At 40.9% G+C, this 25,814-nt stretch overlaps 2 protein-coding genes and 1 pseudogene across 3 annotated transcripts; 1 reads left to right on the top strand and 2 right to left on the bottom strand.

The window, feature by feature from the left end:
* The first annotated feature begins 743 nt into the window (after positions 1-743).
* emc9 (ER membrane protein complex subunit 9) lies at positions 744-9,558 on the top strand. Its single transcript, XM_088322377.1, has 5 exons — positions 744-1,237; positions 3,550-3,626; positions 6,856-6,925; positions 7,035-7,129; positions 9,198-9,558. The coding sequence occupies exons 1-5, from the start codon at positions 1,043-1,045 to the stop codon at positions 9,376-9,378; spliced, it is 618 nt and encodes a 205-aa protein (XP_088178503.1). The 5' UTR covers positions 744-1,042; the 3' UTR covers positions 9,379-9,558.
* Positions 9,559-10,395: 837 nt separating this feature from the next.
* irf9 (interferon regulatory factor 9) lies at positions 10,396-25,495 on the bottom strand. 2 transcript variants are annotated; one of them, XM_088322772.1, is made up of 10 exons: positions 25,197-25,491; positions 24,869-24,927; positions 23,113-23,235; positions 21,640-21,811; positions 21,454-21,572; positions 19,349-19,433; positions 16,397-16,495; positions 14,214-14,615; positions 11,745-11,860; positions 10,397-11,676 (listed from the first exon to the last, which is right to left on the bottom strand). In XM_088322772.1, the coding sequence occupies exons 2-10, from the start codon at positions 24,923-24,925 to the stop codon at positions 11,545-11,547; spliced, it is 1,305 nt and encodes a 434-aa protein (XP_088178898.1). In that variant the 5' UTR covers positions 24,926-24,927; positions 25,197-25,491; the 3' UTR covers positions 10,397-11,544. The 2 variants fall into 2 exon arrangements, with proteins under 2 accessions (XP_088178897.1, XP_088178898.1); XM_088322771.1 differs by having other exon boundaries at positions 10,396-11,860; positions 25,197-25,495.
* LOC148348280 (small ribosomal subunit protein uS10 pseudogene) lies at positions 15,546-16,019 on the bottom strand (annotated as a pseudogene).
* Positions 25,496-25,814: the final 319 nt, after the last annotated feature.

Raw genomic sequence — 25,814 nt, 5'->3', positions numbered from 1 at the left:
GGGTCACGGCACCAATGTAACCGCGTTGTACGTGTCCCACCAAAGATCCACATTCACGCTGGACTGGATGATGAGGTTTTTATTATTACAGTTCTGCAAATGGATGAGTCACAACATTAGCTTTTTCTGCTGGGTCTGATCTCTTTGATCTCTACAAGGGGAATTAATATTTAGTAAAACAGAAACAAAACGAAAATAAACCTAAACAGCTTGACAATATCAATCACATTACTATGCATGGTGAGAGATTTGTCAGCTGGGGTTATAAAGTTTAAAATTAACTTATTTTGTGGAGCACCGAAAGATATGTCTTACCTTTGTAGTACTCTGGTAAAACTGACAAAACCCCGCCTCCTGGTCACATGTTAGAAGCCAAAACCAAACCCCACCCCATACCAGCAGATGGCACTGTTGGACTCAGCATTGCAGGACATTTACCAAAAACTATACACATATTTTAGCAGGAATTTCAATAAAATAAAAGTTATTATTACACCCGTTACACATATATATATATATATATATATATATATATATATATATATATATATATATATATATATATATATATATATATAATGATTGTTTTCATTTATGTTCGCTTTTTCTTTTGGTAAACGATGCGTTCAAAGAACAAGCTTTACGTCCATCAGACACTAGCAGGCGGGGCTCTAAAAAAAAGAAAGGAAATGATTGGCAAGCGTTTCATCCAATCCGTTAAAGACAACGTAAGAAGGCAGGCCAATGATGGCTTTTGGCAACGGAAGCGACCTTTAGCATTAGCAAATGCACGACCGGATGAGGGAGCTGTCAAGGATCGTTCTACTTTTGTTATTGCTGAAATTTATTGGAGATTTTGGCTTTTTGTTCATTACGTGAATACTTTTCTGGCAACGGTTGAAATGTTCTTGCTTTTGACAGAAGCTTGCGGGTTTCATCGATGCCAAATGTGCAGCATTTTTCATCTGTTTTAGCCCCTGTGGACGTTTAAGGGGGCTTTACCTCTCCATATTTATATTTTATATATTTATATTCAGTCATTATGGGTGAAGTGGAACTGTCGTGCCGGGCTTACGTCAAGATGTACTTGCACGCTAGCATGTTTCCCCGTTGCAGCGTCAACGGGCTGCTGTTGTCCTCCAGCTCGCCAGGGGGCGACGTCTGCGTGAGTGACTGCGTGCCGCTCCTTCATTCGCACCTTTCCTTGGCGCCTGTCACGCAACTGGCCCTCACGCAGGTAACATTGCAACCGGACCCACTCACCTTTAAAGCCTCAGTGTGTAATATGTGAGTGGACTGGACTGGACTGTACTGTAATGTTCATTGGTATTGAAAAACCAACGCCAAATAATCACTGCATTGAAGTAAGATGCCAGACAAACATGGCGGCGACCTCTAGGTAGGGATTCCACCATGTAAGAGGAATACAAATTCTCAACCTATGATTTTTTTTTTCTTCCTAAAAATGAACAGTTGTTCAGATGGTAGAGCCTTGGGACCGAGTGGTCGCTGTTTCGATTCCCTTGAGTGAATTGTCGAAGTGTCCATGGGAAAGGCAATGACTTCCTAATGCCCTTAATAAGCAAGTAGGCGCACGGCTCTCACTACTATCGGAGTTTGAGTGTAAATGTGAATGATTAAGTGTGAAGTACATTGTAAAGCGCTTTGGGAGAACTTTAGTGACTTGAAAAGCGCTAAAAAAATGCAGACGATTTACATCTACCACTGGTATGACTGTTAATATATTTTTGCTTGGTATAACATTAGTATTTTTTTTACTAAAGTTTTTTTGGGTACCACTAAGGAGCACTAAATATTACAAACTGTCCCTTTAAAGAAGGGGGTTTAAGATGTTTTTAATAATAATAATAATAATAATTCCTTGTATTGTCATTCTGTGTACCAATGTACACAGAACGAAATGTCGATTGCACCTGACCCGTTGTAGCGAGCCGATGCAGCCGCAGCCAACAGAGGGCGCCGCCGACCACTTTTTAAGTCTTAGGAATGACTCGGCCGGGGCGCGAACCACCGACCTCCCAGTCTCAAAGCGGGCGCCTTACCATCTAGGCTACTGAGCTGGTATAATTATAAAGTTGTATATTTTCCCCATTTATGTGTTGCCTAAATGAGTTCAAAGAGCCCTAATGCTTTTTTCCCACTATCCCGATCTGCTTTTAGATTAGTTTAAGCAAAGCTGTTTGGGGCAGAATACGTTGGGTTACGAGGAATGGGGAGAGTGACTTTTTGCTCATCCCTTCTGTCTAAGAAACGCATGTTCAGTGGTACATCCTCTTACGAGCTTAATTCGTTCCAGTATCGCGATCATAGCTCAAGTGTATCAAGTGAACTTAACTGACATACAATAATATAAAACTAATAGGTACGCTCTTGTCCTCCCAAAATCATCTAAGTGAACCTTAACTTGCTGTAAAACACATCTGCCTAATTACTAAAACACATTCAAATTGTAATTAAATATTAAGAAATGCAGAAATAAGAGAGAAAAGATGATATAAATAAAATTAAATGTGAGTTTATTATGAGCACTTATCATGGTTGAGTTGCCATAATGAATGTGTGCGCGTGGTGCAGAAGAAGAGGTGCTGGAGAACCTTCGCAAGGAGTCACGTAGATCGCACACCTATCAATTTTTACTTTCTAAATAGAAAGCTATAAACAAAGTGATCTTGCTAGCTAGAAAGGAGGCCAACATTTAGCTTGATAAGTAGCAAAAAAAATGGTAAAATGTTAGCTAGCTAGCATGCAAACATGTAAAATAGCTTGCTAAAAAGGTTTCCCCATATTTTTTACGATTTTTGATCATTTCAACTTTTCTAACAATTTACTGTAACAAAAAAGATATTTCAGCCCGAATCCATGGTCTTGGTCACTTATAGCAGATGACAACGTCATTTTAGAGTGCTAATAGTGTCGCGGTCTCTACATACATAGTCTGTCTTGCTGTGAGTAAATAGGTACCATGTTGTATTATTCCTTCATAAGTAAGATGTGCAATCATTGATAAGGTGAGCTGTTGGCAGAGCTTGATAGGTATATGACCGAAAGACTGTCAATAATACGTAAGCACTTACTGTTCACTTGAAATTTAAATGAACATACACAAAATGATGACAGCAATTTTTTGGTCTGTTGTAGTTTGCATGCCCAAACTAGACGAACTGATGCTGGCAGCAAGTGGTCTGAAGCCGTCTCTAGTAGGGATCGACTGATAGGGGATGTTCATTATTATTAGTATCAAGAGGAGGCCGATAACCGATATTTGGAGCCGATATTCATTTGCTGTAAAAGCTTAAAAATTGGTCAAAGAAATTGATAAGAATGCAAAACTAAACAAATAATATTTGTTATCAATTCAAATAAAACTTTAATAGCATTCGATAAACTTTTTTTGTAAATAGATTTCAAGACCACTAACATGACTAATCTTTTACTTAAACCAAAAACTAACAGATGACACAAGCCAGGAGAGCAAGTAAATGGGTTCTAAATTGCGTACAGCTTCTTTAACTGCAAACAATGTCGCAGGTGGACGTGTGGTGCTCGCAGACGCAGCAAAGGATTGTGGGATACTACCAAGCCAACGGCTGCGCGGCAGACAGCAGGTGAGTCTCCTCCTTGTTTCGGCGTCCTCAAAATAAAACGACTGAACCCAAACGCTGTTGAGAGGTAAGAGGTATTTTATTTTTGAGGACTCGGGAGGAGGGGAGGTGATCTATGATAACTAATTCAAGCCTGTATTGCCTGTTTTAGAACCGAATTGAAAGGATTTTTTTTAAGAGTCGACAGGGAAATTTGACAAGTTGAAAATGGGTCCATAAACCGTGAGTGAGTGAGTGAGTGAGTGAGAGAGAGATAGTTTGTGTGTCTTGGAGTTGCAAACATTCTGTAACCCAGGAGATCAATTTCTAGTCAGAAGGAGGACCCTCCTAAAGGGGTAGCCAAAACTTCTAACGCAGGGTTCTCCAACATTTTTCAAGCTGAGAGCTACTTTTTGTTACTAATTAGCACAAAGGGAACCCAGTTTGATATCTAATTTAAATTTAAACTTTGCTAAATGGCTTGCAAAATAGCCAAAAAGGTATCTTGAAAGGAGGCCAACATTTAGCTTGATAAGTAGCAAAAAGGGTAAAATGTTAGCTAGCTAGCACACAAAAATGTAAAAGGCTAACTAAATAGCTTGCTAAATAGCACAAAAGGTAAAGTGATAGCTAAAAGAGTAAACATCCATCTAAATAGAAAGCTATAAACAAAGTGATCTTGCTAGCTAGAAAGGAGGCCAATATTTAGCTTGGTAAGTAGCAAAAAATGGTAAAATGTTAGCTAGCTAGCATGCAAACATGTAAAATGGCTTGCTAAATAGCTAAAAAGGTAGGAATATAGCTACTGTAGCTACAAAGCTTAAAAGGTAGCCTGATAGCTATAAAAAAACAGCACATTTTCCTCTCATTTGCTTTATAGACCCCATAAATTGGAATTTAGTTTGTTGTACTTCCTGTAAAATCAAGAAAATATGAATTCAGTACATACATTTGTTTATTACACGAATAATTTCCTATCCACTCTCTTAATTGCTTGAAGACTTGAATATTTTTTAGTGCATGAAGCCAATGAACTGGATTTTTTTTGAATTTCTATAATAACTGATGTTGTTACTATGTTACTACCAGGTTGATTTCTAAAAATAGGGTTAAATAGATTCAGTCAAACAATAAAAAAAACATTTTACTCGAAAATCACAAAGCACTGGTGAGCTATTTTGAGAACATGTCCTCAGGCACCTCAACCCTGGTGCCCGCGGGAAACATGTTAGAGACCCCTGTTCTCAAGTTTTAGTTTTTTTGGGGGGCTTTTTTCATTTTTTTAATGAAAGCGTTTTGGTTTATTTAGTATACACTCATTGTTTTAGAAAACATTTTAATAATTACCGTATTTTCCGCACTATAAGGCGCACATAAAATCTGATTTTTTTTTTTTAACTTTAAAGCTGACTATGCGCCTTATAATCCGGTGCGCCTTATATATGGATCAATATTGAATTGCAAGGTCTCGCAACTAAGAGAAGCAGCGACCGACTCCATTTTTCGCGTAGAAGTGCGCTGTGCATACTGGGAAACATTAAACAACGATTCGCTTTTATTTGTGCGTTTGTATAAAGACCCTGAAATGGCTCCTATTAAGAGACACGCTTACAACGCAGAGTTTAAACTCAAGGTGATCAGTCACGCAGTAGAACACGAAAATAGAGCAGCAGCGAGAGAGTTCAACATTAATTAATCGATGATGCGGAAGTGGAGGAAGTATGAGGATAAGCTGCGCCAAGTAAGGAAGACTAAACCAAGTTTCCGTGGCAATAAAGCGAGATGGCCACAGTTAGAGGACACACTTGAACAGTGGGTTGTTGAACAAAGAGCCGCAAGTAGAAGTGTCAGTACAATAACTATTCGAATAAAGGCAACAGCGCTGGCACGGGAACGTAACATTAAAGAATTCAGAGGTGGTCCTACTTGGTGTGTGTTTACGTTTTACATTTTACAGTTATTATGTTATTGCTTTATTGTTATTGATATGCACTTGTTGTTTTTGCACATTACGAGTGTCACTATATTGCGATTGTAATGTTTAATTTACCTCAACTGTATCAGACATTTTTTTGCGTGTTGACTAAATGGAGGAAAAGTAGAATGTTATGCCGTGCTGTCGTTCAAAGATGTTAAAGTTGTGTCACGAAAATACTTTACCTTTAAAATAATAAAACAGCTGTTTATTCATTTTGGGAGTGAATGGAGTTGTGGAAAGCTTGTTTTTTATCTATTAATAAAGTTTGACTGACCTATCTGACTGTTTTGTTGACATTCCCTTTAGCGCGGCACCATCTAATGGTTGCATAACGTAACTACATCCTCTACTGTAGCCAAGTTAAGTCACATTTATTTATATAGCCCTTGATCACAAAAATGTCTCGAAGGACTGCACAGGATTACAATTACAAAATTGCACAATTACCTGATCTTAAACCAGCATGCACTTAAAGCGCCTTATAATGCGGTGCGCCTTATGTATGGAAAAAGTTTAAAAATATATCATTCATTGAAGGTGCGCCTTATAACACGGTGCGCCTTATAGTGCGGAAAATACGGTATATATTTAAAAAAGTCAGCGAGAGATAAGCCCAGTCTGAACCCAACAAAATAATTGATATTTTGGGCCTGACCCGGGCTGAAGTTTAGGTCTGGTCGTACTGGTCAGGCTTAAAGGGGCAGTGTGTAATATTAAGTGCCTCCAAGTGGTACAAAGAACTTAAGTAAAAAAACATTTGGTTTGAATACTAGGCAAAATTTACATGAACTAGTCAAGTCAAGTCAAGTCATTTTTATTTGTATAGCCCTAAATCACGAAGAGTCTCAAAGGGCTTCACAGATTATTACACTATATTACACAGACTATTTTTCAGCCGACGAGAAGAGTAGGTTATTCATATGCTATGGAGTAGAAGTGAGTTTTAAGTTTAGATTTAAACATTTCCACTGAGGTTGCAGATCGGATCTTAGGGGGAAGAGCATTCCACAGCACCGGTGCCCGGATGGAGAACGCTCTCGAACCAGCAGAACACTTCTTTGCTCTTGGGATACTACTCGAGAAGTACAACAAGAAGAACTAGCATACAAATGTTAATTTTTATTAAAAAAAAACATTTGTATTTGTTTCACATAGTGGCATCTTGCCTGCTGTGCTCATTTGGCACTGATTTTTGTAGTCATAGACAATACATTGCCATCTAGTGGTCAAAAATTACACACTGGGGTTTTAAGATCTTACTTGTGCTTTTGACAGCCCGACGACAGGAGCCCTGAAGATCGCCGACAAGATCGCCGAACAGTTTGACGGCGCTGTTCTGCTCATGGTTAGCATCACTAAACTACCGCGCTTCACAGTTAGCGTCCACAACTTGCTCATTTCATAAAACGTCCTGCTTCATTTCCTTCATTTGACTTTGTGTCCATTTTCTGCAGCTGGACGGGAGCAAAATGTCTCCCGACTACAGAGTCCCGCCCATCGTCATGTACGAACGCAAAGATTCAAAATGGACGCTGAAAGACAAGCACACGTAAGATGGCAGAATATGGTTGCATATGAAATGCACTCATTCGGCCGCAAGATATTCTCCTCGATTGCATTTTGCTGCAACCAGGGAACTGGCAGAGTGAATTTGTCAGGCTTCCTGGGTACTTTTTTTAAGTCATGTTTATTTGTATGTCCTCAATCACAAGTCTCAAATGGCTGCACAGACCACAGACTATTACAGTTTACAGACTATTATTACACTATCCCCTGATCTAAAACCTACATAAAGGCAAGGAAAAACTCGAAACCTCAGCATGAAGACAATGAAAAAACCTTGAGAGGGGACCACACATGAGGTAATTGTCTTTCCAGGAAGTTGAAAAGTTAAGTGACATCCATCTTTTAATCTCAGTAAGGCAGGTCTCCAAATTTCCACAACTAAGTGGGGAAGTTACCTCCATTGGAAGATAGTTAAGTGTCATCTGCATAGCAATGAAAACCTATATTGGCAAATAATATCACCTAACAGAAGCATTTAAATGCTGAAGAGTACCAAGTACTGAGGCCTGTGGAACGCCACAGGTAACACTAAGGGGCCCAAAGGTCATTTCACCATAACTAACACAATGCCTCCTATCTGAGAGGTAGGATCTGAACCATTTTAAGTTCTTTCTGGCTGAAATAAACTTCATTCATTCATACACAATCCATTATCCCCAATTGCATATTGCCTTGAGCAGGGAACCGGTAGAGAGTATTTTTGTCGGGCTTGGTGACTTATTTTTTCCCCCCGTTCTTTATGCCTGAAATGAATAACACACATGAGGCCACAAGCCACTATCCGGGATTGCATATTGATACAAGCAGGGAACCAGCATAGCACCTTTTTGTCGGGCCTAGCAACTTCCCTCCAAAAAAAGCTGCATTACAGCAGCCCCGGTCCATTATCCCCGTTTGCAAATTTTTGCGAGTAGAAACCGGCAGAATGCACTTTTGTCGGGCCTGGTGATTTTTTTCCTCCTAAAATGACCTGCACTCATGCTTTCCCGTTTATCCCTGGTTTCATATTTCTCGTAGCAGGGAACAACAGAACACACCTTTGGTGGCTTTTTTGCCATTATTGCCACATAAAACACCTGCACTTGTACAACTACGACTGATTATCCCCAATCCTATATTTCTGCAAACAAGGACTGGCGAAATGCACTTTTGTTGGACCTTGCAGCTCTTTTTTGCTGTTATTTCTGCCTAAAATGATTGAGCCTGTGCTCCCAAAGCTGTTTATTATCATTGAACATTTATTCCTGCAAGCAGGGGCCAGCAGAAGGGGCTTTTGTCAAGGGCCTTGCAGTTCTGGCCTGCCTAAAAAGAACAACAGCTTTGGCCGCGATTTATTATCTTGGTGGACTATTGAATTGGCTTTGTCATCGATAAAAACGTTGTGAAACATTCTATCAAGACTAGACATGGCTGCAGAGAGCAGTTTCCGTCAGGTTGCAATTTTTTTTTTTCAGTTCAGGCTCCTGGCGTGTGCTGATGTAACTCTCCTCAAATGAACTGGACTGTTTTGGCCGCAGTCCATTATCTATGGTCGATTAGTGCCAATAGTGGGGGCTTGGAAAGAAAATTGGTCATTAGTGACGGCGTTTTTTTGTCTGTGATCTATTATCCCTGGTCAACTATTGGGAGCTGAGGGCAAGTCTTTTATGCAATGTGGCCTTTCTTTTTTTTTTTTGCCTAAAATTAACTGCACTGTTTGGCCACAATCAATTATCCCTCGTTAACTATTGCTGCGAGCAGGGGCTAAGAGCAAATTTGTCAGGCAGAGTGGATTTTTGTTTTCCTGTTCTTTCTGCCTAAAATGAACTGCACTATTTTGGCTGCGATCCATTATCCCCAGCCAACTATGGCTTCGAATGGGGCCTATTCTGAATGTTGAAAATGGGTGGGGGCTACTTTGTGGATTTTTGCATAGCATTGGGGCGATTAGTGTCCCCGTTACCTGCCGTAAACAAAAAATTACAGTAAATAAAAAGAATTTGCGCGTGCAAGCTTGGAGCTAAATAGACAATGTGCAAATACCATGTTAAGTTAGTGTCCTTTCCCACCAGGATCATGCTGAGGCAGTGGGAGGAGACCCGGGCCATTGCCGGCCAGATGCTGGAATCGCGTGATCGCTCGCTCTTAGTGGATTTCGACTGCCACCTGGATGACATCACCAAAGACTGGACCAATCAGAAGCTCAACGCCAAGATTGCCGAACTGGCCTCGCCGGCCAATGGAAACATCTGAAGAAACTTTTTGGCTTCACTCCAGATGGACCGACAGGACCAATTTTCATGTCCAAACACTTTTAATGTTTCTTGTATTGTATGTACTGAACTACTAAAACATGTGGCCCAGCCCCCTTTCCTATCCCACCCTGACATAAAGTGACTGAAATGTGTAATAAAAAACAGGTTAGTGCATGCACTATCTTACAAGTTTTTTAGTAAAAAGAAAAACTGTAAATCCATTTAAGCATATAAGACAAAAAGTTCTTCCCCTCCTTTGACATTTTGTCTTCAGACGGAACACAAAACGGATTACAAAAGGCAGAAGCTTTGCTGATGTTTAGGGCCCGGTCACACAGCCGTTTGCGTCTATATCGCGGGTAAAATTTTGCGTTTTTTTTTTTTTTTTTTTTGCCCGCGATGGAAAATGCGCAAAATTGGCCAACCCGCTGTTCATCGGTGGTATGCCCGCAAAACAGACGCCGGCGACTGTTCCGCTTCCTCATCGCATCATTTCCGCGTCATTTTCTTGTGTGGACCACGGGTATAAAAGCTGCCGAGCCGGCGTTATGCCGAGAAATGCATCCTTGCCGAGATTTGCATCCCCTCGCTACTACAACCACTTTTACCTTGTTTTATCTCACTTTTAGGGAATGTAATGGCGAACATATAACCAAAACCACTTCGTCTTGCATTTGTTGGGAATGTAATCGAACGGTAATGCACGCCGTATACAAATCACTTTTGAGCAGGTATTTTGCATTTTTCTATTCAAATCGCGTATTGAAACTGTTATGCACTCTACCATAAAGCTTATTTCTGCATAATAAGCTTTACGGTAGAGTGCATAACAGTTCTCAAAAGTGATTTATATACGGTGTGCATTACCGTTCGATGACGTTCACAACAAAAACAAAGACGGAATGGTTTATGTTGTATTACATTCCCAACAAATGCAAGACGAAGTGGATTTGGTTATATGTTCGCCATTACATTCCCTAAAAGTGAGATAAAACGAGGTAAAAGTGGTTGTAGTAGCGAGGGGATGCAAATCTCGGCAGGGATGCATTTCTCGGCATAACACCGGGCTGTAGAAATCATAACCGCTCAAGACACAGTCCCGTAAAGATCAAGATTTCAAGCTATGGCACCGAAGAAGCCAATATGTTATTATTGTAATAGTTTTTCATTTTTATTTTATTTTGTTATGAAATGAAAAGAAATGTCAAGAAATAAAAATGGATTAAGACGAGGTCACTACAGTGACGGGGATCCATGTTCACCCCTTGACGTCTCGAGCACAACTGACGTGCGCTCGGCAAATCGTGCTGTATATACGCGGAGAAAGGCGTTTGACCATCACACGCGTAACACGCTAATTTCACGTAATAACACCGCGATACAGGCGCAGAACATGCTATGACTGTGCTCCACCCACGATTACTCGCTGAAATTTCGCGTCCTACCCACGTGTAACCACGCCCTGGCCGCGGCCGGAGCACGTCGTTCCGCGTCATTACCTCGTGTGCCGCCTGCGGTTAACACGTGGTCTAAAGTTTTGAGCAGCGCAAAACTTTTTCGCGCGGCCAATCGCGTGTGAATTTCCGACCGCGTGTAAAGCACTGCTGTATCTCGTCTGTATAACGATCTCAAAGCGTCCAACAGCGTCTGCTTCACAGGCAGAAATTTCTGGCCATGATTCAGCTGCAACCGAGCCCTTTACATCCACATCAGAAAAACAAACAAACAAAAAAAGCAAATTACAGTAATTAAATATGAATACAAACAGCATCATAAAATGAGAAAATGTATGAGGAGGTTTAGTGCAGGACAGGTAAACACTTGGTAACATTGTGCAATTTAACATTCACTCTGTTTTTTTGTTCCCAATTTGGCCATCTTTTAGCATAAATACACGAACTATTGTAAAAACACGCCATTTTTAAATAATTGTAGGTCAAGAAATCTGTTTGAAATAAAACAGACCTTTGCCTCCCATCACTAGTGATAAAAGGGCATGCAGACTTTTGTTGCCACTCCAGCTAACAAAATGGCTGAAAAGCTGTGTGGACTTTGGACGGAAATGGACACAAAGTGCAGCGTTCAGACGATGTTTGTAGTGCAGATGACTTTTCAGTCGAGATTTTAAGTCTGGGCGGCCAGCCGATCCCAGAAGTGTGATGTCTCAGGCTGGCGTCCCTGAGGGCACAGCCACCAAGTTGAGCGTAATCTCGTCTAGTGGGCACTGCCGTAGGCCGAACGGGTCCGACGCCGGTCCCACGCTACGCACCTGCTGCTCAGCCAATGGCAGCCACACCTGACCGGCAAAACCAACAGAACCGACACCGATTGGTGAGACGCCCCGCCCGACAGGTGAGCTCTTACCTGGATGACGATGAGTTTTGTGTCCGGGTCTTCGGCGCTGCTGAGTTCCTCGCCGAAACAGAGCGTGAAGCTGCACTTCGGTGGCTCGCCGCCGTTTATGCGGTACTCGTCCAGTTCTGTAAAAACACAAAGTCAGCACAAACGTCTCTTAAAATGGCAGCACTAAAAAATGCACATAAGCTTGTGATTATCATCCACTAGAAAATGACGACACAAGTACGCCTATAAATATGTGTGTGTGTATATATATATATATATATATATATATATATATATATATATATATATATATATATATGGGCAGCACGGCGGCGAAGTGGTTAGCGCATGTGCGTTACAGTTCATGAAATGATCTGCATTTATATAGCGCTTTTCAAGTCAATGACTTCCCAAAGCGCTTTACATTGTGCTTCACATTTCCCAATAGCGGCCGTGATTTGTGCAGCCATGTAAGGCTCTAACCTGCTTATTGGGGGTATTGGGGTTTCAGTGTCTTACCCAGGGACACTTCAGCATGTAACACGGACAAGCCGGGATTCGAACTGGGATCCCTGAATCCTAAAACGATCGCTCTACCTCCTGAGCTACAGCCGTTCATGTCTTGGGAACCTCCTGCGTAGGTTCAAATCCAGCTCCAGACTTCCTGTGCGGAGTTTGTATGTTCTCCCCATACTTGCGTGGGTTTCCTCCGGGCACTCCGGTTTCCTCCCACATTCCAAAAACATGCATTTCAGGTGAATTGGCCGGTCCAAATTGTCCCTAGGTATGAATGAGCGAGTGAGTTGTCTGTCCCCGTGTGCCCTGCGATTGGCTGGCAACCAGTTCAGGGTGTCCCCTGCCCACTGCCCGATAATTGCTGGGATGGGCTCCAGCACCCCCGCGGGACCTACTGAGGATAAGCGGTGTAGCTAATGAGATATATATATATATATATATATATATGTATACACCGGATCCATATCCCCCTAGTGGGAGGTGGCTAAAGTCAAGAACACACTTACATTTTTGACTCTTTGATACAGGGAAGGGGGATTTCCAGCCCCCTCACTCAACCTAACTGACGTGTTGCAACATCTCACTGGGAGTCAGAAGGTGACTAAACCCCCCAATTCCAACCCCTAACCCCCAAGAAGGAAGGCAATGGGTACCAATGTTGTAAGACTTTGGTATGACCCGGCCTAGGCTCGAACCAGCAACCTCCGAGTCATGGGGCGGGCGGGCACCCTACCCACAAGGCCAGCTCAGTAGGAATGCAGGCAGTAGGAATAATATCATTAAAAATCTGACTAACCATTTGACGTGCCAATATTTTAATGGTGCACAGCCTTGATTAGCACAGGTCAGTGTAAAACTTTGAAAATGTAGTGCAGGGGTGGCGAACACGTGGCTCTAGAGCCGCATGCGGCTCTTGGCCAATAAGAATGCGGCTCTTTGCCTCATCATATTTTCTATATACTGCGGTTCTTTGCCGTGTTTCATGTTTAGTTTTTCTTGTGTGTATTGAGGGTGGACACTTGCCCTGAAATCAACACAAGAACAATATTTGTATTGTAAGGAGAGGAGTGTGTTATGGGAAATATGTTTTTATTCGTGTGTGTCTTTCTGTCATGGCAGGTCAGTGGTGTGGCTCTTTGACTCTCACAGTTAAAAATATCCGTTGTTTGTTTTAAAATTGTTCGCCACCCCAGATGTACTGGATAAAGAATTTGCAAATTGCAATTAGAATTTTTTTTTTTTAACAGAGATGCAAAAAAAATGTAAAAATAAGGGTTGGTAATGTTTGCATTTTTACCTAAGTTGATAACAAGCTTAGCACTAAAAATGGAATCAATAATGAAAAGGTTCCAAAAAGCAGCAAGTAGAATGGGGAAAACAACTACAAAAGCAAATAATCACATCAGAATGGCAACTTGGAGAGACGGGAGAGAGATGAGAGAGACAAAAAGATACAACGATAGAGAGTGATGGATGGAGTGAAAAAACAGACAAAACTAGAGAGCAAAACAGAGTTAGAGAATAGGTTGAAAGAGAGCGAGTGAAACAGGGAGGGAAAAAGGCTGAGAGATGGTGAAAGAGGTAGTGAGATAAAAAAAAGACAAGAAAAAGACAGAGGGATAGAGAGCCAGATAACAGAGGGGTGGGGGAGACTAAGAGATAGTAAGAGAGTTACTGAGAGAGAGAAATAGACAGAGACAGAAAGAGAAATGGGGATGGACAGATAGCAAGAGAGGTAGTGAGAAAGAATATGAGAGAAAAAATGAGGGCGGCAGAAGAGCGAGGAGAGAAAGAGACACAGAAAAAGAAACGTTTGAGAAGATCTTTGAGAGCTAGTGTTTGAGTGCTGTGTTAGCCTGGAGCTACTAGTGCATGAAATGCATGTTTTGCTTTTGAGATAGGAACAAAACATGGGGAACAACAAAGGTAGTCGTGCAAAAGGAAAGGCGACTTGATTTTGTTGTGTCCACTCACGTTGCCTGAAGACGTCCTTGCTGAAGAGCAGGGCGGGGGCCGAATTCCTCTCTAGCTTGTGCAGGGTAGGTTGTGGCCCTTGGGAGTCCGCATGGGGCCCGGTCCAGAAGATGCGTCCGCGGCAAAAGCGTCGGGCGTAAACGCCCTTTGGGGTGGCGGTGAGCGCCACGCCTTTCTCCATGAAGGGTAGCAGCGAGAGGAGCGCCTCCTGCTGGCAGGCGGATAGCCCGGTCGGCGGTTCGGGCAGGTGGACTCGAGGGAAGCAGAGGTCCGGCGGTGGAGGCGGTGGGTCGGTCGTGGCCCCGGAGGGCCCGTCGTACAGCAGCCGGACGTCGGGTCCGCCGATGTGCCGGATCAGAACCTGCTGGCCCAGGTAGCGGATCGCCACGCGCAAGCTCTCCTCTGAATGGAATGTAGGAATTTTAAAGAACTGCTGTCATTGGAAATGATCTGCATTACTCTATACGCAGATCTCAAGATTAATGCTACAATTTCTCTACAGCCATTTGTAGGACATTCAACATCAGGTAAGCATTGTTTTGCAATGTCCCAAAAAAAATAATGATGAAACAATGCCAAACATGTGCATTGAATCCAATAGTAGCTCTCATACAATTCTTCAAAGTGAGTGAATTGTCCGATGGGGCACTAGGCTTGAATTTGGGGTTTGGTGGTATCTCACATCAGTAGAAACAGTGGGACATTCCATACAACCCCCCCAGAAGGCCGATCAGAGCAATATGTTGTTTTATTTTCTTATCCTTGTTTTTTTGTGTTCTATTCAAATTTCCTCTGTAGATAATTAGTAAAGAAAAATCCTTCAACCTGAGAGTGTTAAATTATCAAAAACGGTGAACACGATGCCCTTAAAATTGAACTAAATAAAGGGTTATTCATCCATTTTCCTGATAAAACTATCCAAAAACTTAAAACATTTGTTGTGCTCCAAAAATGCAAGCGGGATTTAAAATTATGAAACTGGCTCTTCAATTTAATCGATGACTTGTTAGGTCATAATTGGAGCCTCTGTCAATCTTATGTTGCACGTACAAGTACGTGCATTTCTTAGACATGCTCAAATAAAGGAAGAAATGGAAAGTGTAACCAAAATAAAGAATGTACCTGGCACGTTGTCACTGTCATGTCAAAAAAACGAAAACAAAAAAAAAAAATCACATTTTTTTGGGGGGGGGTTCATTTTTTTGCTTACAACATATCACCTTTTTCAAGCTTTTTGATTGTATTTTGTATTCCACAAATATTTCTAGATTTTTGTGTTTTTTATTTTTTTAAATATTTTTTTTCCAGATTTTTTAAGGTATTTTCAGTTTATTTTGTTTTTCATAAATGTGTTCTGTCCTTACAGATTGTTATTTTAGGGTTTTTCAATTATTCAAAAAAATATATCAATATTATTTCCCAGTTTTCCCTCTATTCTTTATTGCATCAAGTGCATATTTATGCATCAGCAATAGTTACTTCAACCTGGACACTGGGCTCAATGCTGATGGATGTGATCTGCTTGACAATTTGGGATGGACTGTGAAAATCGATGAGGCGTTGATGGATCCGCATCTGAAAGCGATCCCAAGTTTTGGAGCCTTTGCCGCAGGGGATCTTTCTGGTGGTGATGCACCCTTGGTTGGCATACAGACCGGTCCCTCCACTTTCAGGTTCTTTTTTTTGGCGCCACGGATCAAGTCGGCACACTTTCTCAAGAGACTTGACATTGCGGCTGGTGAGGGTGATGCGGTGAATTTTCACCTCAGTCCCCACAGGGGCCTTACCGGAGTATTTGAAAGCCATTTGAATATGCCCTGACCGATTTATTCGGAAGAAAATAGGGTGCCAACCGCGGTGAGCCAGGAAAAGCACCAGCAACGTGGTTAGCTCTTCGACCGAAAGGTAATTTTTTTTCTGTTTTTTCAGCTTCTGGTGTCTCTCATTTTTTTACTTTTTATCATTGTTGTTTGTTTTTGTATAAACATTAGTTTTTGTTTTTTTTATATTTTATTTTAAGTTTTATGACAAGTTATTTTGAGTTTTTTTACTCGTGTTTCAGAATGTCTTTATCTCTGGTTCTTGGAATATATATTTCCATTTAGAGTACTTTTGTTGGGTGATTTTTTTGGAATGTTTTCTGGATATTTCAAGTTGATTTAGCTCAGGCGTGCAGCGATTACCTTCCTGAGGCAGTGAAGGTAGCAGGTCCTCTTGGATACAAATGTCCACGCAGATATCGGCAAGTGTCACAAAGGAGGCTGAATCATCACATAGTGTTCCTAAAAGTGTCAAAGTCGTCAATCCAAAAAAGAGCCACAACTTGTCTCCATTTTACTCACTTTTCACTTAATAAGCAGCGTTGGGTAGGGTTATTTTAACTGGATTACTTTCAATTACTTTTGGAGTACTCCAATACCAAATATGCAAATAAAAGACAAAAGAAACTAAATATGAATAAAATGATGACTCACAACACGTGGTCAGCATTCTCTCCTGGCTTTGATCTCTTTGATCTCCGGCAAAACTAACATAAAATGCGACAAAAACAAAATGAAAATAAATCCAAACAGCTTGCCAACATCATTTTTGTATTCCGTTACTCCCCAAGCCTGCACAAAATTAAGTAATTTTATTCATATTTAGTTTCTTTTGTCTTTTATTGGCATATTTGGTATTGGAGTAATCCAAAAGTAATTGAAAGTAATCCAGTTAAAGTAACCCTAACTGACCCTGTTAATAAGTATAGTAAACTAGGGCTGAAATGGCTAGTCGACATTTTTGCCAAAAACAAGACTGTAGAAATAGTCGACACTGAATTCATTTGTCGACTATTTCGCGAGCCACGTTTTTCCAACAGAGTGAGGCATCTTACATGATTAATATAATCACTGCTGAGAATCACTTATGCGCAATAGCGACTCTGTCTCAAGCAGTAACATAAACATACAGAAATAATGGCAACATCAAGTACTCGTACCAAAAGATTTTTAGCTAGTCTTGCAAAGTCTGCAGACTTTGTGTGTCATGACGGTAGATCAGGGGTCGGCAACCTATGGCACGTGTGCCAGCAGTGGTACGCGAGGGGTTAACCAGTGGCACGCGAGCGCACGGCCAAATAATAATGATTTTTTTAAGCGCATTTACTTGAAATTAAGACATGTTCAGTTGCACGCCATGTTATGTAGAGGATTTACGTTAGGCTTTACGTGGGTTTTTCAGTATGAGTTTGCCCGGCGCCTCGCAGAGAGAGAGAGAGACCCAGCCAACAAAACACGCGCGCGCGATAAATGAACGAATCGTGACGACTCCTCGAACGAAAAGATCGCGCTCTCTCCAGCCAGCGTGGACAGATGGCTGGGGCTTTGTGCAAAAAATATTATGCCCCGAGAGCGTTGTACCTCGCGCATCAAGTGTTAAACCTCATTACGAGACGAAACATGAACATGAATTCAAGGCGGAGACATTAAAACGCGCTGTGTCCAGACACGGCAAACAAACACAGACCCTAAAAACCTTTGTCGCTGCCAAGAACACCACCGCTGAAGCTATCTAATAAATTGCTCACTGAATAGCAAAGCATGGAAAACCATTTACTAATGGCGAATATTTTTAGGAAGCGTGTGTGTGCGGGCACGTGTGTGGGTGTCCGTGCGCGCGCATGCCTTCTGCATTGCTGCTGTTATTTCAAGTTTTGATATTTTCTGCAACAAGATATCATTGATGAATGGTATAGTAGCTGACCATATTACTTGTATTTTGATCGTAGTTTATAGTTGATGAAGAATGGTTGACTCTGGTTAATTCTGATGGTAAAAGGTTGAAGTCAAAATGGCTACAGGCCTTTCCACATGTTGTTCACATTCATATTTTAGTTAATTGATAAACAAGAATAGTGGAAGATAAATAGGTCAGTCATACCAGTGTGCCGCTGGAATTTTATCTTTCCAAAAATTTAGGCCATTATTCAGTATTTTTGCACTCTTCAGAAGAGGAACTGTAATAGTCATCCATATCAGTAGGTGGCAGTAGATTTTTATATACTTTTTATGTACTAATTATCTGCTCTCGATGTAGCACAGTACATTTAATAACTTAATTTGTTTAACAAAGCGGTTTAAGATTGCCCTGTAAAAAATAAAAACATAGAGCACATCATTCTTTTTTTTATTTAGTATTATTTTCTTCTTTTCATAAACTAATTATCTGCTTATGAGGTAGTACAGTGAAACATTTGACATAATGTCATTTTCAAACATTTTCGACGGACGGTGTACCACAGAACTCTTTTATAAATAAAAGTGTACCTTTGTTCAAAAAGGGTTGAAAAACACCGAGTTATATGATTAAAATGTCTATCCATGTAGTGTATTTGGACTGGTGTAAAATGACAGCTCTGTTGGATATTAAAAAAATGTTGTGCGAGTCATTAATCTTGGTGTGGCACACTGATTTACAAGGAAATTCAAAAGTGGCACTCCACACCGAAAAGGTTGCTGACCCCTGCGGTAGATCGTTGACGCATGAACATTTAAAGAGCGCGTTGGACAGTTGAACAAAACAAAGGTTCCGCCAGGATTTTTCCATTCAAATTTGAGACTTTTAAAGACCTTTTTAAAGCCCATATCCAAATATATTTAAGACCAATCTCGCACCTATTCTGGAATACAGATGCGTGAGGCGGGTGCCGATTCATGACCGACCCTGGACACATTGCGTTTATCGGTTAGAAATCGAGAATTAATTTTAATTAATTTTAATTTTAATAATTTTATGACTCAACGTTCTATACTTATGTTAGTTTACTTATTATACAGTTATTAGCTCTATCACGCAGATATGACATGGAAAAAAATAAGACATTTGAGAGTTAAATTTGCATGTTCTCCCCGTGCTTACGTGGGTTTCCCCCATATTCCAAAAACATGCATGTCAGGTTAATTGGCCGGTCCAAATTGTCCCAAGGTGTCAATGGGCGAGTGAGTTGCCCGTCTGTGTGCCCTGCGACTGGCTAGCAATCAGTTCAGGGTGTCCCCTGCCCACTGCCCGAAGATAGCTGGGATGGGCTCCAGTACCCCCGCAACCCTACTGAGGATAAGCGGTGCAGATAATGGATGGATCAATAAGAAAGTCACCTGCTTGGAGCTCTGCGCTGTCCACCTGAACTGGATGCGCTTCCGCCCAATTTTGATTCTGTGCCTCAACATCTACTTGGGTGTCCTGACACAAAACAGACGATAGCAAGAAGATGCAAAAAAGAAAAAACATTTTTTTTGGCTTTGGGTCAGGACTGTAGTATCCTCAGCTGAATGATGGTCATGCTTTCAATCTGATGCTTCAGTGTTTTATTTAAAGAACTGTTTCCATCACATGCACAGGCTTCCCCCAGGATTTTTCCATTCAAATTAAAGACTTTTGAGGACCTTTTCAAGACCACATTTATGTGTAATTTAAGACCAATGTTGCACCTAATCAGGCTTATAGACGCAGGACGTGGGCGCCAGAGTCAGTTTCGACTCTACTTTAAAGCCCTGCCCTGCGCCGAAGCAACGGGGATAGTATTGCGTACCCAGCGGCTGAAGTTTTAATACCAAGGGCGGCCGGACCACCCTAGCTATGAGGGGGAACTGGCCCCTGTCCTGGCCCCAGGCAGGCCTAGACTAAGGGTGGAACTGAGGCGGCTGTGAGCAAGACCGCGCAGTTGACGGGTACGGGCCCACCCGGGCCCCGAGGCAACTCGTGTGCCGCCACTGTCGATGAGACCGAGTACGGGGCCTTGGCCCTGCCTGGGGAACGTTGCAGAATAGGATGCTCCACTGAGGGACGTGATGGGACCGGACCCCGCTGGCGATGACATAGCCCGAACTGCCGTGTCTGAATTTTCTGACTGGCACTTGGCATTTATCAGTCAGAGATAGATAAAATCGGAGAAAGTATAAAGGAATTAACGACAAAAGGTTCCATAATTTTGTTAGTTTACTTATTATACAGTTATTATCTTTAATTTGTGGTTATCAAATGTAAGACTTTTTCAAGATTTGAAGACTCCTGCATGCACTATGTAGTGACGTACAAGCTGTGAGAAAGAAAATGAAAACACATAATGATCTTTATGGATGTTAAGTCATCGTTTACAATATTACAGGTTTTACATAATGAAAAAATGCCATATTTTTGTATATTAAACTGCTACTATTCAAACAACTGATCAAACAATCATGAATAAAATGATCATTCTCATGAAAACTCCCATGGAGTGCATTGTCACTATAATATTTAACAGAAAATCTCACATGGCCTTTTAATTGCATGACGTGGTATAAAATATGCACAAGCACCTTCGATTATGCAGGCTGCAAGCGTGTAGCACAAAAAAAGGATAAACCGGGGGTTCCGTTTAGTGTTAGTTTCAACCCTATCCCGAAAATTCTAAACCCGCTCTTCAGACAAAACTAAATTCTTTAGCGTATTTTATTTCACCGTGTTATGTTTGGCGATTTAATTAGAATCTATGAAATAATAATAAGGGTCTGTGTCCCATATTGACAAATATACCACTTAAATTCTGTCTCCTGCAGTTACTTAAGATCGTTGAGGATTACGTTAAGCATCATTTTCGTCCTAAATAATGGCTTCAAAACCAAGTGCGAGCAGAGTTCTTCCGCGAAAATGTCACAAAATCTTGCAAACGATAAAGATACCGATGTTTTTAGGAGAGTGAGCTAATATGCGGCAGAGATCCGCCCACACCTAACGATCACCCAATCAAATTGTTCTGGGTGCTTGGCTGGGGTTTTCAGGTGTTTACAGTTGCCACAGTTCAGTGGTTTGTCAACAGTGACGCCCCGATAGACAGACATGGGAAATTCCCCTTATACTAGTTAGCACTCATGCTAGAAACACATTACAGAACTCGTTGAATGAATGACACTTTGATTGTAATGCTGCACAATAAATGAAGAGCAGTAAACAAACCTTGTGCCCAGCTCCGCCATGGGCTTTTTTGTCCTCCCTTAGCAGAATCGCTTTTTACTTAGCAAAGTCTGCTAATATTTGTTCAGATCTTTCTGCCAAGATAGAATCAGAAACACATGCTTTTGGCGAGACGCCTTCAAAATGAAAGCATATTTTACGTCTGCTCTGAGTAAAGAAAATCACGGCCTGGCGTTGAGGAATATAATCAAATAATCATAGAAAGACGATTACAGCAATGCTATGAATTATGTTGAAGGTCACTTACAAGGACACGCACCGGCTCCGTTTTCACCAGGTCGTCCTCGGGGGCCGTTTTTGTGCGCTTGGCGTCGTCATGGCGATGGTCGTGTCTTTTCCGCTTGGACATCCTTTTCTCGGGCGTCCCTTCACAGACACGACGGGCACGGTGTTGCCTTCAGGTGCACTCCAAAATCAGCAAAGGCAGACCGACCTTGATCTTGCGGATCCAGCAGGCGGTAGACTTTGTAAGGCTCGGAGATATCCAGTTGGGCTCGTTCTGGGACTTCGCAAAACTCGCAACTTTTGTTGAGAGCGCAACGCAAACGCGTTTTCCACATGGCCGGGTTGCCGTCCGCGCGCCTGCCTTTAGATTCTGCCCACGCCTGAAAAACAAATCAAAAACCAAAACAGGGCTGCTGCATGCATATGAAATAGGGAAAAGAATGATTTTACAGGTTTTTTTTTTACCAGTTTCGGGGAATCTTTTTTTCAATTTTTCTCCTCATTTTTTCTGAATTGTTTTCAGTTTTTCTGAATACTTTTTTTCCCACAGATATCTGAATTGTTTTTCAGTTTTTCCTAATACTATTTTTCAGATTATTCTTTCGGTTCCTCTGATTTTTTTAATATTTGGTATATATTTGTTCCGTTTTTCAGATTTTTTTTTGTTTTAAGAATATTTTATTTTCTGAATATTTTTTTTCAAATGTGTTTTTTTTTTGTCCTATTATTATTGTTATTTTGTGTTTTATTGTTATTCTGAAGTACTTTTCTTTTTCAGTTTAAAAAAAAACTGTTTTGTAAGTAATATCCCCCCAGTTTCCAGCGTTCAATGTTTGGATTAAGAAATAAATAATAATAATAAAAATTGGAAAAAACATTTGTTTTTCAGAATAAGCTTTTTTGAGTTTTTGGGAATAATGTGTTCCAGTTTTTTTAGAATCTTACTGTTTTAGTTTTTTTTTTTCTCTTCAGTTTTTCAGATTTCTTTTCAGTTTTTGGAATACGTAATTTTCGGAATTATTGTTAATTTTTCAGAGGTATTTTTGTTTTTACCTCTCCCAGTTTTTCAAAATAATATTTTTGCAATTTTTCAGAATAATGTTTTCTTTTTTCAGGTTTTGCATAGTAAGCTTTTTGAGTTTTTGAGAATACGGTCTTTTAGGTTCCAATAATTTTATATTTACTTTTTATAGATTTTTTTTTCTTCAGTTTTTCAGAAATGTTTTCCCCCAATATTTGGTATATTATTGTTACGTTTTTAAAATGTTTTTTCGTTTTTTTTCTCTCAAAATTTTTCTTTTCAGTTTTTTGAATATTTTATTTTCAGAAATATTTTTTTTGTTTTTGTTTTTAAGGGTATTTTATTTCAGTTTTTATTTACTGGTATTTACTTTTTCTGATTTTTTTCAGATTTTCCAGCTTCTTTTTTTATTCTTTTTCTTTCAAAAATTATTCAGAATGTGAAGGCTATTATATCGCATACAATAGCAAGCTTATTGTGACTTTGTCAACTTTAGTGTTCGATGGATACAAATTGACCAGCAAAAGTTTGGCCGGGATTTCCCAGAGCTGCCCTCCTCATTTTTATCTTGGTTTTTTTACGTGGGAGTTGGGTGAGTCACGCAAGAATGATTCCACACCGGAGCTTGGCACAAAGAAAAACACGGTTTCATAAGCTGACCTTGAAAAAGGCGCCATCCTGATCCTTGCGGAAGTCCTGCTTCCCGGCATGTTTCCACGGAATTCGAAACATGGTCTTGTCCTCATCCTCCCATGTCAGACCGGGAAATTTACCGCTGTTCACCTGCGTACATTAGCCATTCATACACTTTTTAGTGACTATGTTTCACTTATTTCTCAGCAAAAAGCGCCCCCACTCCTTTCATCAGGATCGAGGTGGCGGAAAAAAACAAGCTTTTGTTTGAATGAAGCTCCTCAAATTATGTTTACAGAGTTCTTCGGCGCAAAATTGTCACCTATGGGCTACCTGACAACTAGGGCTGTCACGTTTAGTTAACGTTCTTGACAAAAAAATGATAATACAAATAGTTGACAATAATTTCCATTGTCAACAATTGTCGCCAGACCCATTTTTCTAACAGAGTAAGGCATCACTGCAGGAATACAATCTCTGCTAAGAGTCGCTCATGCGCACTAGCGTCTCTCTCTCTCCAGTGCCAACATACAAAAATGACTGGAGGTGTGTAGAGTTGTTGAACATTTGACTCAAGTACTGTTACTTCAGAATAATATGACTTAAGTAGACGTAAAAAGTAGTTATCCAAATAATTACTAGAGTAAAAGTAAAAAAATTACTTGGGGCGGCAGTGGCTCAGGAGGTAGAGCGCTCGTCTTGGGATCAAGGGATCCCAGTTCGAATCCCGCCTCGTCCGTGTTACATGTCGAAGTGTCCTTGGGTAAGACACTGAACCCCTAATACCCCCAATAAGCAGGTTAGCGCCTTACATGGCTGCAAGGCCGCTATTGGGAAATGTGGAGCACATTGTAAAGCGCTTTGGGAAGTCATTGACTTGAAAAGCGCTATATAAATGCAGATCATTTCATTTCATTTCATACTTTAAGACAAGATTATTCAAGTGCTGAGTAACTGTAGCAATCGGATCATCAAAGTCCATTCAAACAACAATAAATGAGATTGAATCCAAAAATAGATTAAGATAATCAAGGTAAATTCAATTACTTTAATAAACACTAAAATAATAATATTAAAAATCAAATTAATAGATCAGTCACATGTAGCACAGTTACAGCCCCAGTACCTTAAGGGTCAGGTGTATCGACATTTCGTTCTGCATTGTTACAAAGAATGACAATACAAAGGAAATTATTATTATTATTATTAAAACAGGCTCTGCAGGCAGAAGAATAAGCAACACCCAGAGAAGCGCGCTCTCTCTCTCTCTCTCTCTCTCTCTCTCCCCCCCCCCCCCCACTTGTCCCCCGAGCTAAGATGAATTTGACACGCCTTTTCTAGTTGGTGAGTAGTTGACACTAAATGTATCTGAGGACAGACAGGAAAATAACATTTGAGAGGAAGGATAAATTTTCGGCACAGTTCATGTCATGGGAACCTGTCGTGGGTTCAAATCCAGCTCCAGACTTCCTGTGCGGAGTTTGTATGTTCTCCCCGTGCTTGCGTGGGTTTCCTCCGGGCACTCCGGTTTCCTCCCACGTTCCAAAAACATGCATTTCAGGTGAATTGGCCGGTCCAAATTGTCCCTAGGTGTGAATGAGCGAATGCATTGTCTGTCCCTGTGTGCCCTGCGATTGGCTGGCAACCAGTTCAGGGTGTCCCCAGCCCACTGCCCGGAGATGGCTGGGATGGGCTCCAGCCTCCCCGCGACCCTAATGAGGATAAGCGGTACGGCTGATGAGATGAGAAATTTTGATAAAGTTTTGATCCCGCGCATGCGTACCTGTTCGACGATCCACTCGCGCAGCCTCCGTGAGGATCGGGGTTTGGGGGGCGCCATGGCTGCAAAAGAACGAATACAAAATTGAGGTGGTAGTTCATCCAAAATTTAAAGAATAAAATAAATAAAGAATAAACCCGATTGATTAAACATAAAAAAGTATTGTAAAAATATCAAAGAAAGCCGGGTCGCTCCACGCCACTTCCTCGTTGAGTTGAAACATTTAAAACAAACACATTGTTGAATGTTATTAAGTAACATAGGAGAACAACTTGAATGAAATCGTTTTCGCTTGTATTCAAAAGGCTTTTAAGGTTTGTTTTTAATTTACCTTGTTTTCCTGCTTTCGGCCGCTGCTTTCTGCCTCCTATTCGTAGAGGGTGCGTGCGCGCTCCCGCCCTATGGGTGCCTGTTTGCTATGGCAGCCTGCAGACGCGAGCACGCGCTCCCTTAGCCAGAATGCCGTTTCGCCTAAAACACGTGACTCCCAAGAAAGTGGACGCTGACGGCCACCATTGGGAAACAATTTCCTAATAAACACATAGGCTAGGTCATTGCATTTCTTTATTAATGGGTGTGTGTAATATGTAGTGCCTTTTTGTGGTACCAAAAAAAAGTTCGTCCTCTATCAGTAAAAATACTCGGCAAAAATACGTAAACTATCACCCATCCATTCATTATCTGTGTAACCGCGGTGTACGTGTCCCACCAAAGATCCACATTCATGCTGGACTGGATGATGAGGTTTTTATTATTACAGTTTCTGCAAATGGATGAGTCACAACATTAGCTTTTTCTGCTGGGTCTGATCTCTTTGTAGTTCTCTCTGGTAAGACTAACAACAAAGCATATCAAAGAGCTTTCTTTTCACTTTACAGAAAATACATTTTAGAATATCACAATACATTTTTACATCTTTACATTTTAACAAGATACTTTTAACAAGAGA

This window comes from Urocampus carinirostris, chromosome 18 (genome assembly GCF_059441175.1).
Source record: "Urocampus carinirostris isolate Australia breed hairy pipefish chromosome 18, RoL_Ucar_1.0, whole genome shotgun sequence".
NCBI classification, from domain to species: Eukaryota; Metazoa; Chordata; class Actinopteri; order Syngnathiformes; family Syngnathidae; genus Urocampus; species Urocampus carinirostris.
The sequence above is the reverse complement of the archived record's forward strand: the minus strand, read 5'-3'. Positions and strand labels throughout refer to the sequence as shown.

Excerpts from the sequence above, each read along its gene's own strand:
- emc9 (XM_088322377.1), top strand. The coding sequence starts at position 1,043 with ATGGGTGAAGTGGAACTGTCGTGCCGGGCTTACGTCAAGATGTACTTG. Across the intron at positions 1,238-3,549 it reads CGCAACTGGCCCTCACGCAG|GTGGACGTGTGGTGCTCGCA; the intron begins GTAACATTGCAA and ends ACAATGTCGCAG. Across the intron at positions 7,130-9,197 it reads ACGCTGAAAGACAAGCACAC|GATCATGCTGAGGCAGTGGG; the intron begins GTAAGATGGCAG and ends CTTTCCCACCAG.
- irf9 (XM_088322771.1), bottom strand. The coding sequence starts at position 24,925 with ATGGCGCCCCCCAAACCCCGATCCTCACGGAGGCTGCGCGAGTGGATC. Across the intron at positions 23,236-24,868 it reads GCGAGTGGATCGTCGAACAG|GTGAACAGCGGTAAATTTCC; the intron begins GTACGCATGCGC and ends TAATGTACGCAG. Across the intron at positions 14,616-16,396 it reads ACCTTCACTGCCTCAGGAAG|AGGAGAGCTTGCGCGTGGCG; the intron begins GTAATCGCTGCA and ends CATTCCATTCAG.